Source organism: Leucoraja erinacea, chromosome 2, assembly GCF_028641065.1.
Source record: "Leucoraja erinacea ecotype New England chromosome 2, Leri_hhj_1, whole genome shotgun sequence".
NCBI classification, from domain to species: domain Eukaryota; kingdom Metazoa; phylum Chordata; class Chondrichthyes; order Rajiformes; family Rajidae; genus Leucoraja; species Leucoraja erinaceus.
Window position 1 is genome coordinate 59,652,515 of NC_073378.1, and position 14,874 is coordinate 59,667,388.

Sequence of the window (14,874 nt, forward strand, 5' to 3'; positions counted from 1 at the left end):
CATGCTGTACATTTCACAATTCTTTCATTCCTCTACTCTCATCTACACCCTTTTGTGTTCGGTAGAAACAAGGATGCTGGATTACCAAGGAAGGACACAAAATGCTTGAGTAATTCAGCGGGCCAGGCAACATCCCTGAAGAATATGGATAGGTGACATTTCAGGTTTAGCCTCTTCTTCAACCTGGAAGAAGGTCCTGAACTGAAATGTCACCTATCCATGTTCTCCAGGGGAAGTCCAGAACAAGGGGTCACAGTTTAAGGATAAGGGGGAAATCTTTTAGGACCGAGATTAGGAAAACGTTTTTCACACAGAGTGTGGTGAATCTCTGGAATTCTCTGCCGCAGAAGGTAGTTGCGGCCAGTTCATTGGCTATATTTAAGAGGGAGTTAGATGTGGCCCTTGTGGCTAAAGGGATCAGTGCATATGGAGAGAAGGCAGGTACAGGATACAGAGTTGGATGATCAGCCATGATCATATTGAATGGCGGTGCAGTCTCGAAGGGCCGAATGGCCTACTGCACCTATTTTCTATGTTTCCAGGGATGCTGCCTAACCCACTGAGTTACTCCAGTATTTTGTGTCTTGCCTTTTGTCTCCCTTTTGCCTCCTTTTCATTTCAAGCCCTTGTTCACCTTTCTGCCAATGAAAAAAAATCCTTTGCTGTATCCACATCACTTGCTTTATCCTGCCCCAACTTTTTCCAACTTTCTCTCTCTCTCACTGCAATCAGTCTGAAGAAGGGCCCAGAGCTAAAACGATGCCTATCCATGTCCTCCAGAGATGCTGCCTGACCTGCTGCTCCAGCACATTGTATTCCACGCAAGATTCCAGCATCTGCAGTTCCTTGTGTCTATGGTAATCTCTCACACCCATGCTTTTCAAGTATCTACCTCTGCCTTAAAATCGTTCAAACGCTACTTCCCACATCCTTTCAGGAGGAGAGCTGCAAAAAACACTCAATCCGGTTAGAGAAAATAAATAATTTCATCTATGATTTAAAAGGGAGAGCCCTCATTTAAAAAAAAACAGCTCTCAGATTTATCATCTCCCACATAAACAAACATCGTGCATGCTCTTTAGCAATACCTCTTTTTTTGCTTCATTTAAGCCCCTTTTCACTGTTCCAAACTCCAGCCTTGACATTCAACTTTTACAAGATAATCAGACTACTTTCAGAAATCTAGTAGGATTTCCGGCTTCCAAGGCATTAGCACCATCTTTTATATAAGGAGACCATGCTGTACACAATACTCTAGATGCAGTCCTATGTAACTGAAACATTACCTTGTCATCTGTCCATTCACTCTTTTCTCATCAACCTGCTTTTGTTTCATTTTAGTCTTTAATCCAATTTTGCATATCTGCATTTTCCCAGCTATTGTCAAAGTGGCCATTTAGTCTTTTGACATTTGCCTATCATTTCAGCAATGGATTGCCCATAGTCTTTTCAAGTGTGGTTCATCACACCATATCATCCATTCTTAAGCCATGATACTTGAGTACTCATTTGGTTGCCTTTTTAATATCTTTAGAAGGAGATATGTTATGGTTCTTTACAATAGCAGGAAAGTGGGGCATTTCATATTTTTTGTACATCCTAAGAATCATTAGCGTTTCTCTTTATTCTGTGGTTAAAATCCCGAACTGTCAGAAATAGGTCATGCAGTAAGCTTATGAAGACTATAACTGACTTATGCTTTGTAAAAATTCATTTGGCGATGAAAATCCTAATTTGGGTTCAGAACCACTAATTAACCAAAATGCTGAAAATATAAGGATTAATTTTGTGAAAAGTGCTGAAAAGCAGGAAGATAAATAATTGAGGCATTCCTGCTGATTTGTTCAATGGAAGTCAGAGTTTTAAAGGTTAGCTGGAGAATTACTTGAATACGATTGATTGTTAAGATCTGAATTCTCCATAAAGGAACCAGTAAACCATGATAAATGACTTAAAGTACTATTGTTTTGATACACAAATGTGTGAATGAAAGATGTATTATTTTGTTAGATTTTGGCTTCCCGCTTATTTGGCAAGAGAATAGTTTGTTCACAAAACATTTGGAATCTGAACCAGGGACCAATTTTACCAATCTTTTTTGAGCATATAAAGAGTGCCATCCTAATTGATGTAACAATCTAGTGAACAAATCCCACTGAACTCTATCCAACGTGACTATCATTGAGATTGTAAAGTTAGAAAGTGTAGAAAAATATCCGTAAAATAATACCTCATTCAGCTCCTTTAATATGGTAAATTAACCGTAAGTTTTCAAAATTTTGTAATGTGTAACAGAACAGTTTGTTTCGTATGTTTCTTGTTTTCTAGGTATAATATGGGATATATCTAACTTGATGGAATGTTCAAATGGACCAGGACCAGGGCCAGCCAGTTATATTAACTGATTGGTTTGTCATGTGGACTCGTTGCTGAAGTATATAAAATTATAAATAACCTTTTCCAGGATGGAAATATGAAAGCATTGCCAGTGTGAGAGGAGCAAAATTTATAAGAGTTTTGTGGTGCAAGATTTTTACACAGAGAGTGATAGGTGTCTGAAATACAGTGTCAGGCGTGGTGATGGAGGCAGACACGAGAGTGACATTTAAGAGACCTTTGGATATGCAGGAGATGGAGAGATATGGATTATATGCAGACAGATAAAGGCACCATGTTCAGCATAGACACCGAGCCGAAGGATTTGTTCTAGGTTCCAAAATTTCCAAACCTCAAAATACATTTTGGAACTGTAATTAAAATTGTCTATTATGTCATAGGTATCACTATTTAAGCCTGGCTGATTTATGTGTCGAGAGATTTGTTAAAATTTAATGAGACTTCTCATTGGAATGGATTCTACTGCTTCAACTTCAACTAATTCAAATTTTATCTGTGGAGAAAATAATATTGTGGCTGCCTTGAAGGCCAATAAAATATAGATTTTGAGGCACATGTGCCATGGGGTAAACTGAATGTTCTGCTTTTCTCTTTCTTGTGGTGGAGTGACATGTGACTTTGGGCCAGAATATTCAACTCTTGCCCCCTTCAATGAGCAGTTAGGGCCTTCATTTCCAGTTGGAATGTGTCTGGCCGGGTTGGAGTTGCTTGCTGCTCCCTCAGCCTGCACCCCTCTGACCGCATACTTACCAGTAACTCAGTGTGCCATTGGGAACGAGGAAACTCCCAGACATCGTGTTAGCAGGCAGCCACCCAGACTCCACCGAGACGTCTCGGAGCATCTGGATGGCTGAATAACAGGAGGGCTTTGGCTGAGTGAGACCCTGAGAAGAAACAGGGTCGTTGGCACAGAAACTCCAGTGGGCGGATGAGTTGGGTTTTCTTCATGATTCCTTTTATATTTATTCACTGGTCAGAACCAGAAAATATAGATGATGCAATTACGAACACAGAGCCTTGCCCACCAGCTGTGTACGTCAGAAAAGTGAAAGTGCATTGCCCATGAATTTCCATTTATGAATTCTAATATGTATAGGCAGTGGACAAGACTTCCTGCTGGGGGCATACAATCAGGAAAAAAAGTCCAATAAGTGCTCAAGTTTCAAAATGAAAATAGAAATAATAGAAGTCGCAGTAGCTTTCAAAAGTAGCACAGCACGCAATACAAAACAGCACGCAATACAGAATAGCCCGCCTAGCTCAACTGTGCCACTGTTATGGCCATGTATGAACCTTAAGGGCCTGTCCCACTTGGGCGACATTTTCGGCAACAGCCTGTAAAGAGGTTGTCGGGTCGTGGTCGGGTCATGATGCAGCGTGACGCATGTAGTGACCCGTGGTGTCTCCCTGTCCTCTCTGGATTTTGGAATGTTCAAAATCCAGGGGCGACATCTGGGTGCCTCATCATGCCGTGCGCCCTGTCACACGCTGACATATACTGTCCTGCGGGTGATGCCGGGTTAGGGTTAGGGACCACAGATGGGCTGTAAAATATTCTTCCTTCAATGCATGGCTTTTAAACATTAATATATAAAAATTAATACAATAAAATCAATTGTGCAAATGAAAAGATGTCTGAGACATTCAGTTTTATTTACAGATGTATTGGTCCGCTTCCAGATCCAATCACCATCTCTAACTTTTCACAGAGATGTATTCAGTGAGTGTAGACTGAACTCCCCTCTCCGCTCCACTCCACTTCTTCCCTTCCTCCCTCTTCCTCCCTTCGCCCCGCTTCTCTCTTTTCCTCCTCCTCCCCTCCCCTCACATCCCCTTCTCCCCCTCTCCCTCCATTCTCCCATTCTCCAACCCCCCCCCCCACCTTTCCCCAATGCCCTCCCTTTTTGGCCCCAGCCTGTGACAGCTAGATCCCACTAACAGTACTGCACCAAGGCCACATCATCTGTTTTAGTAACATTGACTATGGGATCAATGCAGACCCCCACCCCCCTTGCTTCAAAATGGGTGGTGGGTATTTAGACTCAGTGGCCGGAGCAGGTGGTGATACTGGTACATTGACAATATTGCCTGCACCCAGTTGAAAAGCCCGCTGCCTCTGGGGGTTTGGAGAGACCATTGGAAGAGAGATCTGCCCTATGAGCCAACTCGTGGCCAACAGTTTAGTTCTCATGAGGAGCGGGCAGAACATTGGGGGTTATAGTCCAACCCCTGGGACCTTATGTCACATTTAGTTCAGAGATACAGTGCCCTTCGGCCCACCGAGTCCGCACCGATCAGCGATCCCCGCACACTAACACTATCCCACACACGCTAGGGAAAATTTATACTTATACCAAGCCTATCAACCTACAAACCTGTGCTCCTTTGGAGTGCGGGAGGAAACCCTAACCCTAGACCTAACTCTAACCCTAGCCCTAGCCTTAACCCTAACTCTAGCCTCTAGCGCTAACCCTGACGCTAACCCTAACTGGGCGTCACCCGCAGGACAGCATACGTCATTGTGTATGTCGTACAACTACGGACGTCAGTCACTGACGCTCGCAGCCGCCGAGAAAATAGCAAAGTGGGACAGGCCCTTTACTGGGCTGTCTGCCACAATCATGATGAGGGTGCGCAAGAGGAGAATTTCAATGAAATAAATATAGAAAGAAAAATATTAAGAGAAGAACGAGCAACAGCAAAATATCCCTCATCTATTTATAGTTGGAATTAAAAACATCTATTTTTAGCTCCAGAAAGGTTAAGATTTCCTTAAGTACATTATATTCATCACTGCAAAAATGGAGTTGTAATACTAGAATAGCATCAACACTATAGTTACCATGAAAAAGTCTTGGATTGTTCCTGTCTTACACCATGTGCAGTAGAATGGTTTTCTCCAGGTGACTTGGTGAGTCCAGTCTTTTTGGTTGGAGTTATCAGCAAGTGCTAGTGATGCGGTCATATGTTAGTACCTCCCTCCATGCGTGATGGCTCACATGTGAGACACCTGTATGATACAGGAATACTTCAAGACAGCCTGTCAAGCTCAGTCGGTTGTTTGACAGAGTTATTAAAGTTTGTGGGTGCATGTCGCTATTTCAACTCTTGGAGCCAGATTTCTGCAAATGGCAGGTTAGACAATGAGGCATTTGTGACGTACATTCAAGTGGTGATTAAATACTGCATTTTCAAAAGAGATTTGCGACCAGAGTGTTCTGGTTATTGAAGTCTGGACAAAATGTCTTGAGAACTGCTCTAATAAGCCACGCTGATGAAAAATGATTTTAATTGTTAGAGTTTTTGTACATTACATCATTTCATTTGGAACAAAATAAATTATGACAAGCTATCCAAGTTCTCAGGATGTCCTTCACCATGTAATGTGACCCTTTACGGGTGGTCTGGTTTGTTTTTAATTGAATAGCTGATTAACACTTTTGATGGCACAGCTTGTTCATTGTACGATGTATTGTCGTACCAAGCTTATATTGTTTTTCTAACCCATTTGACAAATGTTTGATTTTGGTTAGGTAGGTCATAGACATTAAAGGAAAACTCTCACTAAAGAGTTCAATGTATCAAGATAATCAATATTTTTCATATAAGATGGCGTTGGAGCATTGAAATCTTTATTTAAATACTGACTATATGTTGGTGAATAATAAAGAACTTGTGTGTTGTTATATTTTATAATTATTATTAGGTTAAGTGCAGGACTAAAATTGGAAGTGTGGAATTCAAACTAGATGAAACACAATATAAGAACACTTAAAGTTACATTTTATGTTTTATTTTCAGATTGGTGCTGAATCAGTAAACTCTTGGCAGAAAAAACGACGTGCTCCAGCCCCTCCACCTACCCAAAATAAGTTGGAAGGAACAGAATTTGATAGAAGCAATACCATTGGTGAGTGTGAGTAGTTTCCTCAGTCACATTTGATTTTTTTGTCTAGATATTGGTACACAGGATGGAAAATATAAGCATATTAATGGTTTCTGAAGAGTCTTAAGAGTATTGAAAAACAAATTGGTGAAATTGTTTTCCTTTCTGAAGGAGCAAGACCAGTTAAATCAGGCAATAAAATTAAATCAATGACACTCCATTCTAGTTAGTTTGTTAACTATTAACATGTATAATGGTTCAGTTTTACTATAGTTTCTGAATTTTTAGAATATGTTTTACAAATGCTGTATTATTTTTGTAGTTTCAAATCACTGATGTGTGAGTACATTGAATGTTGTCAAGAATCAGGGGGTATGAGCACCAGCAAATCTTTATAAAGACAGAATTATAATGAAGCATGTGACAAACGTTTTTAAAAAACATTGAAATATTTACCGGTTTGTTCAGTCTCAATGAACCAAAATATGGAATTTTTTTTAACCTCAAAACCACATTTTTCTGGTTTATTTTTTTGTTAATTTTTGTGGTCTGGGCATTGGTGCTGGCTCGAAGGGCCGAATGGCCTACTCCTGCACCTATTGTCTATTGTCCAATGTCTATTGTAACAGCATTTATGGCCCAAATTGCCCAAAAAAGGTGGTGGTGAGCCACTGTCTTGAACGGCAGCAGTCCTTGTGGTGAAGGTATCCTGACACTGCTAATGGATAAGAAATTCCAGGATTTTCACTCGGCAACAAGTACAGAGTTATTAATTTTAATATGCTGTTACGCTGCATAAACAAAAGCATCTGACTCGAACCACTGCTTTAGGAAAATGTGAAAATGTCTACCTAAGATACGTTTCCAAGATTGAATTCTCAGTGTACCTTAATTCACTTGAATACAATAAAACATTTGCTGCACAATAATGATAGTTCTGTAACTGCTGCATAAATTTCTGATACGCAACACAAATCCCCAAAACCGTTGCACAATCCTCCAGCTAAACATTTGTCTCCCAATTGGTTACGCAGTATGTAAATGCAGATGACATTCTTTTAAATTTTGCCCATATGACATAAGTATAGTTAATGTTTAAATCGTATTGAGAGCTTCACATATGTTTTTGTAATGTTTTATATTTACATTGAAAATGTTGCATTAGATCATTTGAAGCTTTCAATTATATACCCCAAACATACTTACCTCCCTACTTCATCCCCTATCTAGGTGTTGCTGGATGTCAAGTGCCACTAAAGCCTCCAAGAGGCACATCGCCAATCTCAGCCAAACCACGTAATCCACCCCAATTAATGATTCCTCCTCCCCCAGAATACCCACCTTCTGCAGACAATGAGAATGTGAGCCAGCCAGGAATGTCTGATTTCACTCATGTGGTGCCCGATGTTCCTGAACACGGTGAATCGATACCTGAATGTAGGTCCTTCAAAAAGTAAATTTCTTTGCAGAATTATCACTTAAATTAGATATTAGCACTGAATGTCTCCTATCTTTATCACCCATTTTCAGATTTTGTTCAACAAATTTCAAAATCAGGAATTTAGTTTTCCCAAATTACTTTGTTTTAGTGACTATTTATTTGATTATACTACCTGTATCACCAAATTGATCTGGTACTTTTTTGGCAACTCTTCTTGCATACTTATGACATATAGGGACTATGCCATGACATATCCATAAGTTTAAGTTTATTTGTGGAATCAAAGATGAGTGATAAGGGTTTAAGAAGGAACTGCAGATGCTGGAGAATCGAAGGTACACAAAAAGCTGGAGAAACTCAGCGGGTGCAGCAGCATCTATGGAGCGAAGGAAATAGGCAACGTTTCGGGCCGAAACCCTTCTTCAGTCTGAAGAAGGGTTTCGACCCGAAACGTTGCCTATTTCCTTCGCTCCATAGATGCTGCTGCACCCGCTGAGTTTCTCCAGCTTTCCTGAGTGATAAGGGTGTTGCCTTCATTGTGCTTGGAATATGAGCCTTCTGTCAAACACAAACTGGCAAAGAGGAAGTCTCGTTTCTGATTGCTAAAAGGATTTTCAATCATGTAATTTTGGGCTATCTCAGTTCCAGATACAAAATGCAATAATTTCAAGCACAAAGGAAATAAAACGCTACATTGAAATAACTGCAAGGAGTATTTGTCCCCAAAGTGGCAGTCAAATGTTCTTGAGTTGTAGTACAGCTCTGATGTCAGAATCTGATCAAAGAAAGTGGAGAGAGATCTGAAGAAAAGTCTCATATCATTTGGATTTTATACAGTACGAGATCATTTGTTCCCTGGTCCTCTTTTGTTTGAAAATTTGAACTTTTACATTACATAATGATTCAGAAAATGGATTTGTTGGTAAGCATTTTATTTAATCCTAAAAGTTGCATAATGACGTTTGTGGTACCTATTCACAATTGGTGGGTGAATTTGTGGAGGCGATTGGGTGCTAGTGTAGGTGTTTTGGAGCTCCACTATCACCCTTCATTAAATATATACAGCTGACCAAATGTAAGCTGAAAAGACTTCACCTCACAAAGGTTTTTTTTTAAATCACCCGACACATAAAGGTTGATGGCTGGTTGATTTCTCTTAAGACTTGGAATGATTCTGCAAATTCTTCGTACTTTGTAAAGCTATTTCAACTTGTAAAGGCTACAGGCTATGGCGAAGCATGTACAGAACTGCACTGTGCTTGCCCGCAGTCTTGTGAATGCTTGTTAGCATTCTTCTGGAATATCGCAAGACTGCAGCCTGGACCAGCTCTCAGGGTCCTTGTCAGCTCCTGTAACTTTTATCAAAATGTGCATCAAATAATTGAGGTGACCCAAGTACCCCCTGCAATTGCCAGCAATCATCAGTGCTGAGAAGGTATTAGACAAGTGTTGTATTCTGAGCTCCCACTACCAGAATTATCAGTTATCCATTGAAATCTTGTCACATGTCAAAGACTTAATCAGAGACATTTAAAATCAGAGACGTTTAATCCTAATCAGAGACATTTAAAAACTATTCGAATAGATTTAAAGCAAAATACAATGTGCTGGAGGAACTCAGTGGCTCAGGCAGCATTTGTGGAGGGAATGGACAGGCGATGTTTCAGGTCATGGAAACATAGAAAATAGGTGCAGGAGTAGGCCATTCGGCCCTTCGAGCCTGCACCGCCATTCACTATGATAATGGCTGATCATCCAACTCAGTATCCTGTACCTGCCTTCTCTCCATACCTCCTGATCATCCCTTTAGCCACAAGGGCCACATCTAACTCCCTCTTAAATATAGCCAATGAACTGGCCTCAACTACTTTCTGTGGCAGAGAATTCCACAGATTCACCACTCTCTGTGTGAAAAAAAAATTCTCATCTCGATCCTAAAAGACTTCCCCATTATCCTTAAACTGTGACCCCTTGTTCTGGACTTCCACAACATTGGGAACAATCTTCCTGCATCTAGCCTGTCCAACCCCTTAAGAATTTTGTAAGTTTCTATAAGATCCTCCCCTCAATCTTCTAAATTCTAGCGAGTACAAGCCAAGTCTATCCAGTCTTTCTTCATATGAAAGTCCTGCCATCCCAGTAATCAGTCTGGTGAACCTTCTCTGTACTCCCTCTATGGCAAGAATGTATTTCCTCAGATTAGGAGACCAAAACTGTATGCTATACTCCAGGTGTGGTCTCACCAAGGCCCTGTACAACTGCAGTAGGACCATCCAGCTCCTATACTCAAATCCCTTTGCTATGAATGCTAACATACCATTCGCTTTCTTCACTGCCTGCTGCACCTGCATGCATACTTTTAATGCCTGGTGTACCATGCCACCCAGGTCTCATTGCATCTCCCCTTTTCCTAATCGGCCACCATTCAGATAATAGTCTACTTTCCTGTTTTTGCCACCAAAGTGGATAACCTCACATTTATCCACATTATACTGCATCTGCCATGCATTTGCCCACTCACCCAACCTATCCAAGTCACCTTGCAGCCTCCTAGCATCCTCCTCAGCTTCGTGTCATCTGCAAACTTGGAGATGTTGCATTCAATTCCCTCGTCCAAATCATTAATATATATTGTAAATAGCTGGGGTCCCAGCACTGAGCCTTGCGGTACCCCACTAGTCACAGCCTGCCATTCTGAAAAGGACCCGTTTACTCCTACTCTTTGCTTCCTGTCTGCCAGCCAGTTCTCTATCCACATCAATACTGAACCCCTAATACCGTGTGCTTTAAGTTTGCATACCAATCTCTTATGTGGGACCTCGTTGAAAGCCTTCTGAAAGTCCAGATATAACACATCCACTGGTTCCCCCTTATCCACTCTACTAGTCACACCCTCGAAAAATTCTATAAGATTCGTCAGACATGATTTACCATTCATAAATCCATGCTGACTTTGTCCAATGATTTCACCACTTTCCAAATGTGCTGCTATTCCATCTTTAATAACTGACTCTAGCTGTTTCCCCACTACCGATGTTAGACTAAATTGTCTGCAATTCCCCGTTTTCTCTCCCCCCTCCCTTTTTAAAAAGTGGGGTTACATTAGCTACCCTCCAATCCTCAGGAACTACTCCAGAATCTAAAGAGTTTTGAAAAATTATCACTAATGCATCCACTAATTCTGGGGCTACTTCCTTAAGTACTCTGGGGTGCAGCCTATCTGGCCCTAGGATTTATCGGCATTTAATCCATTCAATTTACCTAACACCACTTTCTGGCTAACCTGGATTTCACTCAGTTCCTCCATCTCATTTGACCCCCGGTCCCCTGCTATTTCCTGCAGATTATTTATGTCTTCCTAAGTGAAGACAGAACCAAAGTAGCTATTCAATTGGTCTGCCATGTCCTTGTTCCACGTGATCAATTCACCTGTTTCTGACTGCAAGGGACTTACATTTGTTTTAACTAATCTTTTTCTCTTCACATATCTATAAAATCTTTTGCAGTCAGTTTTTATGTTCCCTGCCAGTTTTCTTTCACAATCTACTTTCCCTTTCCTAATTAATCCCTTTGTCCTCCTTTGCTGGACTCTGAATTTCTCCCAGTCCTCTGGTAGGCTGCTTTTTCTGGCTAATTTGTATGCTTCATCTTTTGTTTTGATACTATCCCTGATTTCCCTTGTTATCCACGGATGCACTACCTTCCCTGATTTATTATTTTGCCAAACTGGGATGAACAATATCATTCATACTGGAGCATCCACAATGCTAACAATTCATACTGGAACAGCCACGATGCTGAGAAAGTCGTGAATAGCACGTACAGTGAGTTGGCCACACCACAGGTAAAAGTTAAGCGGACAGAAAGGGAACGGGTGTCCACTAGCCAGCGTAGCAGTAGGCAGGTAGTGCAGAAGTCCCTTGTTTCTGGCAGCCTAAGGGGAGAGAAGGCAGGTACGGGATACTGAGTTGGATGATCAGCCATGATCATATTGATTTGTGGTGCAGGCTCAAAGGGCCAAATGGCCTACTCCTGCACCTATTTTCTATGTTTGTGGAACGTTGCAGGCTCATAGGGCCGAATGGTCTACTCCTGCACCTATTTTCCATGTGATGGAACGTTGCAGAGTGGGCAACGCTGCACCAGCCGCTCCAACCGCTCCTGGGCCTGTGTGAGAAGAAAGTCCCACGCTCGGTTTTAAAACCTACCGCTCGGACGCTGCACCAGCTGCTCCAACCGTCCCTGGGTTTGGTGGTTTGGTCATTTGGGCAGGAATGGAACATTGGAATTGGGTCTTGAAGTGAAAGATAATACATTTGACGTGGGAAACCAAAAGTTTATAATGCACAGTAAATGAGGCATGAGAGGAGCAGAAGGACCTTGGTTTGCACATCCACAAATCTCGAAAGACTGCAGGACAGGGAGATGTTTAAAAGATGGCTTATTCGATAGTTAGCTTTAATGTTCAAAGTTCAAAGTAACCTTTATTGCCAATTCAAATAAATTGGATTGAAATTGCGTTTCCCCATAATGTGCTAGTAATATTTATAACACAGACAGATAATCTACCAATAAGATAGACAATATACATTATTTAAAATATTCACAGTGTGCCAGAATGTAGTAAAAATTTTGAGGTATGTTATTAAGGTGCAATAATAAAAGGTGCAATGTAGAAAAGTGCAAATAGCATACTGCAGACATTGAGTTAAAATTATTTTGACAGACAGTTGGTCTTTGTTTGAGTAATGTTCATGGACTTTTCTTGAGTGTGTTGAGTAGTCTGATGGCCTGAGGAAAAAAGCTGTTTTTGAATCTGGTGGTTTTGCTCCGCATGCTGCGGTAGCGCTTGCCAGATGGTAGGAGAGTGAACAGTTTGTGTGCTGGGTGGGTGGTGTCTTTGATGATATTGGTTGCTCTCTTGCGACAGCGAGATGGGTATAAGTCCTGGATTGCAGGTTGTGGTGATCTGGTGATCTTCTCCGCTGTCCTCACCACTCTCTGTAGTGCCTTCTGGTCAGCAGCAGAGCAACTGCCATACCAGACTGAGAGACTGCTGGTAAGAATGCTCTCAATGGCACCCCTGTAAAAAGTGGTGAGGGCAGAAGGGGGGAGGTCGGCTCTCCTCATCCGTCGAAGGAAGTGGAGGCGTTGCTGTGCTTTCTTGACTAGGGAGATGGTATTGGTGGACCATGTCTGATCATCTGTGATGTGCACTCCCAGGAACTTGGTGCTTTTCACAGACTCCACTGCACTGCCATTGATGGTGAGTGGGGTGTGTGTTGTCTATTTCTTCCTGAAGTCCACAGTTATTTCTTTTGTTTTATTGACATTGAGTTGAAGGTTATTGATGTCACACCAGCTGATGGTGTGGGACCCCGGTGTTCATGATGGTGGTCTCTGATGAGTTTTTGCCAACTCTTACCGTCTGTGGTCTCAATGAGGAAGTCCAGTAACCAGTTGCATAGTGGGGTGCTGATGCCTATTTCGCCGAGTTTATTCACCAGGTGTTGGGGGATGACTGTATTGAAGGCGGAGCTGAAGTCGATAAACAGCATCCGCACGTAACTGTTATTGTTTTCCAGATGAGCCAGGCTTAGGTGGAGTGCTGTTGCTATGGCATCATCAGTGGAACGGTTAGGACGGTACACAAACTGGAATGGGTCAAGTGTAGAGGGGGGACTGGATGTTATGTGGGCCTTGACCAACCTTTCAAAGCACTTCATCATGATGGACGTGAGTGCTATGGGCCGGTAATCGTTCAGTGTTGAGGCTGGGGATTTCTTGGGTAACGGTATGATGGTGGTGGCTTTGAAGCATGCTGGTATGATGGCTTGACTCAGAGAGGTGTTGTAGATGTCCATGAGAACCTCTGTGAGTTGGTCAGCACAGTCTCTGAGCACACGCCCCGGTATGTTGTCAGGACCTGCATCTTTTCTGGGGTTCACCTTGAGTAGGGTCCTCCGCACATCAGCTGGGTCCAGGTGAAGTGTTTCATGGTCTGGGCAGGGAGGGGCCTTTGTTGGTGTGGTGGTGTTGTCCTCCTCAAACCGGTTGAAGAAGGTATTAAGTGTGTTGAGGAAGTCTGTGTTGTCCTCGCACGGTGGGGGTGTTGGCCTGTAGCCGGTGACAAACTGGATGCCTTGCCACAGGCGCTTGGGGTCCTTAGTGTCTGTGAAGTGTGCTTGAATTTTCTGTCCATAGATACAAGATACATTTAATTGTCATTTGGACCCCTTGAGGTCCAAACGAAATCCCGTTTCTGCAGCCATACATTACAAACACATAGACCCAAGACACAACATAATTTACATAAACATCCATCACATCGCTCGCAGAGTCCCGCGGCCATTCCAAGCCGCGCGGGGCAGTGATGTAGGCCCCGCTCCAGGAGCTCTTCAACCCCGCAACTCGGGCGAGGGAAGTCGCCGTTGCGAGAGCCCTGAAAAGCGGTCTCCCTCCAGGGATCCGCGGGCTCCCGGTGCCGCCGTCCACAGACCTGCCGTTGGAGCCTCCGACTCTCCGGTCGGGCCGCAGCAGCAGCAGCAGCAGCGCTCCTCCACCGCTCCACCCGCTCCGGACTCGGCCAGCCCCGCGACGGTGACGGTGAGTCGTAGCACCAGAGTCCCCGGTCTCTTCCTGTTGGAGGCCGCTCCTCGTTGCGGCCCCAACGACAACGGAAACCCGACGAGAAAAGGTCGGGTCTCCCGTGCAGGGAGAGATTTAAAAAGTTTCCCTCCCCCTCCCACACCACCCCCCCCCCCCCCCCACACACACCAACAAAAAAAAAAACAAAAACTACATAAAAACACAGACAGAAAATAATAAAACGCGGACAGACTGCAGAGGCCGCTGCTGACCAGAGTCGCGCCGCCCACCGAGGCACGCTTGGCTGTTTTCACGCCCCGGTTCAAGTTGGCCCAAGCAATACCAAAGGGCGTCTTTGTCCCCGGGATATTGGGCAAGGGATAGAATAGAGATGCACGGAAGCCATGGAAATTACTACTTTGTCAAGGCACAGCACTGTATACTGTTTTGCTTATAACATCTCAGAGTTCACCAAATTCCATAAATAAGTTCGATAAACACATCCACTTTTCGTTCAGCCCATGGGAGCAGGTAGAATTGATATTGTTGTCTTTGCCAAGTA

General features: G+C 42.8%; 1 protein-coding gene across 1 annotated transcript in view; it reads left to right on the forward strand.

Annotated features, from left to right (window-relative positions):
• The window catches only part of cobl (cordon-bleu WH2 repeat protein), a 242,208-nt gene that overhangs the window by 156,308 nt on the left and 71,026 nt on the right, over positions 1-14,874 (forward strand). Inside the window, 2 exon segments of the mRNA XM_055657302.1 lie at positions 6,199-6,307; positions 7,514-7,720. Coding sequence (XP_055513277.1) covers positions 6,199-6,307; positions 7,514-7,720 — 316 coding nt within the window.